Here is a 3,994-nt window from a genome sequence, read left to right as displayed (position 1 = left end):
TTGTAGTCGGTGTTCGTGAGCGTTATCGGACGGTACGCGCCCACAGTTAGCAGCGTAGCATGGTCGTCGGTTTTAGGAATCAGCACCACGTGAGCAGCACGGAAAGAGAGCGGCATTTCTCCCGTTTCGTACGCCTCCGTGATGACTGCGTGTAAAATGGGCGCCAGTTCATCGGCATAAGCTTTGTAGAATGCGGCACCGAGGCCGTCTGGCCCAGGTGTCTTCCCCAGCGGTAGTTCAGTTATTGCCTGTTTTATTTCGTCTACGCTAATGGGTTTCTCCAAAAGGGCTCGAGTATCACCATCTAACCGTGGCATTAAATCAAGGGTATCCTGTGTCAACGGAATGCTCCCACTTCTTTTTACACCTATTAAGTTCTCGTAGTGCTCGACAAATGCACGTTTAATTTCTTCAATGTCGCTGGTAATAGTGTTCTGATACGTAATTTCTCTGATTTCATTTTGTGTTGCGTATCTCCTTTCGTCACACAATGCGCGCTTATTAGGAGTTTCCCCCAACCAGATCTTCTCAGCTCGCGCTCTTATTACTGCTGATCGATACTTTTCGACGTCCATAGCCTCGAGCTCACCCTTAACTTCACAGATGTCTTTACCGTATATCCCGGGATTTGAGGTTTCCATGCTGATCATAAAATCAAGCTGGCATTGCAATTCCTTGGTTTTTTCCCTTTCTTTATGACGGAGCAGTGTCCCCCTTTCGATAGCTATCAATTTGACTTCGTTCTTGAATTGGTCCCATTCAGCCGCACGCGACTTTGCTGCAATGCCGGCCACGCTTTCTATTTTTTTCTTTACTTTTTCGTTAAATATCTCGTCACCCAGTAATTTAACATTAAACTTCCATAACTGCCAATTGAATTGCGTTTTCTTTTTCTTGCCCCCAACCGTCACCATTACAAGACTGTGATCACTAAAAGAGACATGCTTTACTTCATACTTAGTGCACATGCTCACAAAGTCAACCGTGGCGTACACTCTATCGAGCCGCGCACTGCTGCCACGCTGGAAGTGTGTGAAAACGGGTCGATTTCCATTTGAAAGCAGCCAGCCCAGGTCCTCCAAATCATTCTCTTGGATTAGTGCATCTAGTACCTTTGCACTTTTGTCGCGGCAAAGTACAACTTTAGCTCTGTCCTCTGCCATCAGCACACAATTGAAATCACCAAGCATAACAATACGTTTCGAACACTGCAGGTAACACTCGATTCTTTCGAAGAAGGTTACGCGCTCAGTCGCGCTATTCGGTGCATAAACACAGATCACTCGCCAGGGGTGACCAGAAAATAAAAAGTCTATAATAAGCAAGCGTCCTGCTTCCGAGATAACAATGCTCACATCAGAGATGCCTATGTTATTACGAATGAATATCGCGCAACCACCAGATGTGCCCACAGCATGACAAATACAAACATTGTAGCGCGTTCGAAAGGTTTCCACCATGCGGGCCGTCTGATCCTCACTCTCGATTTTAGTTTCTTGCACTGCGACTAGATCTAAGTCATTTTCCAAAAACAGGCGGCTCACTTGGTACTGCCTTCTCCGGGCCGCTAAGCCCCTGACATTCAGTGTGGCTACTCGCATTGGCTTTTCAGTTTCACCGTGCATATTATGTGAGGAGCAAACGGGTCGCACAGCGCTCACCTCTGTACATGACCGCACAGCATTCGTATCATTGCAGACGGCCATTCCTTGCAGTGTCATGTCTGGCACATCTGAACCCTCTTCGACGGACGGTTGCCGGCGCGACAATCCATTGCCGTCCGTGCACTTGAAAATCTTGCGCGACATCTTGTACAGGCACCCGTGAAGTGCAGACCCCAGCGCCTACTTCGGCGCCGCGTCCGCCTTGCGTTTATCTGGGGGAACGCTGGGCTTCAGCCCGGATGGTGAGCGTCGTACCGGTGCCGCTTTCGCAGGCGGCTCCTCGGCGTTCAGGCCACCACCCGGGTCGTCGCCTTTCACCGTCTCGATGTGTGCCCGCTTATTCGACGATGAAGTCACGTCGGTCTCCATTGCGCTCGGCGCGTTGGGATCCGTCGATGTTGCTGAGTCTTCCTTGGCTTTTTTCGACCGGTGCAGCGCGTCATTTGACAGGTCAGGCTGCCTTTCTTGCAGTGGCTGCTGTTTGCTAGGCACCGAAGTAACGGCTCGGTGCAAGGGGGCGGGGACCGTTGCCGGGGGCGTTGGTTGTGGTTCCAACTTCGCGTTTTCCACTGCCGCCGTTTCCTCAGCTTCTGCCTCGTCCATGACGAGCTCAGAAGAGCCAGTACTCCTTATGGGCCCTGTGACGTTCGCGTATGTAGGCGCACACTGACTTTCGTCATGACCGAAACGTTTGCAGCGCGAGCATCGTGGCACCCGGCACTCTCTGCGAACGTGACCTTTTCCCTGGCAGCGCAAACAAAGCGGCGGCCTTCCAGGCACCACTAATAAAGCAGGCTCTCCGGCAACACGCAGCTGGTGCGGGATATCATCACTTTTAACGCCAGGCTTCAACTTGAGATTCACCAGACGCGTAGTGGAGCCCTTGTCTGTCACGCCCTGTGCGCGCCAGCGCTCTCGTGAGACTTCCGTAACTTCGCCGTACGGCGCTAAGGCCTCACGTACATCTTCATCGCTGACGTTATGGAGGACCCAGTGCATTTTAAGACGTAGGTCTTGGTTGTTGGGATCAACCACCAGGCATCGCCGGCCCTTGACAGTAATTGTTGCAGCTGTCAGCAGTTTGTTGACGGCTTCCGAGCTCTTCATTGTTACGGCCCACACGTGGTTCATTTGAAAAGCTCCCAAGGCGACGACCTCGGGGAGCACTTTCAAGCTGGCCAGGGCGTCACGGTAGTCCTCAACTCTGTACGGCCGAGCACGGATATCGCCATGCAAAAACACAGTATTAAAAACAATCCGACCTTTCGGCAGTTGGGGCAGCATCACTTGGTAATCCTGGCTGTCTTCATCAACATTCCTGTTTCCGCGGCCAAGATGGGCCGCTGATACCGCTCCTTCGGAGCACATGATAGCACGTCCTGCCCCTTCGGTAGCCAAGACGCGTCCCTCAGCCACGAGTTCGATGCTTCAAAGCGGTACAAAAGCGCCTCTAGTGAATGCGATGTTGCCTTAGAAACGAGCCGTAGAAAGTTATATTGACCCGCCGTGTTTGCTCAGTGGCTATGGTGTTAGGCTGCTGAGCACGAGGTCGCGGGATCGAATCCCGGCCACGGCGGCCGCATTTCGATGGGGGTGAAATGCGAAAACACCCGTGTACTTAGATTTAGGTGCACGTTAAAGAACCCCAGGTGGTCGAAATTTCCGGAGTCCCCCACTACGGCATGCCTCATAATCAGAAAGTGGTTTTGGCACGTAAAAACCCATAATTTAAAAAAAAAGTTATACTGTGCTGTATATCGGTAATTATGACCATGTAACTTACAGAAGTCGCAGTTACACGAGTAGCGAAGTGCGTTTCCGCTTCATTTCTTCTGCGCTTTCCGCACACGCAGAGCCATCTTGCGGCAAACACAGAAGACCCCCTCCTCTCAATGTACGGCGCTGCCTCGACAGGTGGCGCGCCACGCACGCATTGGTCGTGGCTCACGGACGCTCCTGTGGACGAGGCTTCAGCGACTTCGTTCGTAGCTAAGTACTCTTTTATCTTTATTAGCTAGTGTTTTGAAGTGTTTTCTTTTGCATGGAGTAGGGGCGCAAATTTTGAATTTTTGGTAGGAGTAGGAAACGTACCGGCTTTGTCTAGGTCTAGTCTAGTCTTTGTCTAGTCTAGGTCTGGCGGCTCCCTCGTTAGGCCTAGGGGGTATTTCTTTCAGCTAGCTCTTCGGATTCTTACATGGAGTAGGGAGTGATAATTCTTCGTTTTTGTTTGGGATAGCGGTCGAGGTCGGGTTTGCGTGAGTGATTTGGCGAACTTGCTCGTTGGGCCTAGGGACGTAGGCCTAGCGATGAAATCGAAAAACGTGAAGGCA

General features: G+C 51.4%; 1 protein-coding gene across 1 annotated transcript; it reads right to left on the bottom strand.

The window, feature by feature from the left end:
• Positions 1-1,844: 1,844 nt before the first annotated feature.
• On the bottom strand, positions 1,845-3,368 carry LOC126535427 (uncharacterized). The gene has a single exon (XM_050182308.3). The coding sequence runs from the start codon at positions 3,030-3,032 to the stop codon at positions 1,845-1,847; it is 1,188 nt and encodes a 395-aa protein (XP_050038265.1). The 5' UTR covers positions 3,033-3,368.
• Positions 3,369-3,994: the final 626 nt, after the last annotated feature.

This window comes from Dermacentor andersoni, chromosome 7, assembly GCF_023375885.2.
Source record: "Dermacentor andersoni chromosome 7, qqDerAnde1_hic_scaffold, whole genome shotgun sequence".
NCBI classification, from domain to species: domain Eukaryota; kingdom Metazoa; phylum Arthropoda; class Arachnida; order Ixodida; family Ixodidae; genus Dermacentor; species Dermacentor andersoni.
This window is presented reverse-complemented; position numbering and strand designations above follow the sequence as displayed.

What these genes read in the sequence shown, in the direction of transcription:
- LOC126535427 (XM_050182308.3), bottom strand. Translation starts at nt 3,032, where the DNA reads ATGTGCTCCGAAGGAGCGGTATCAGCGGCCCATCTTGGCCGCGGAAAC.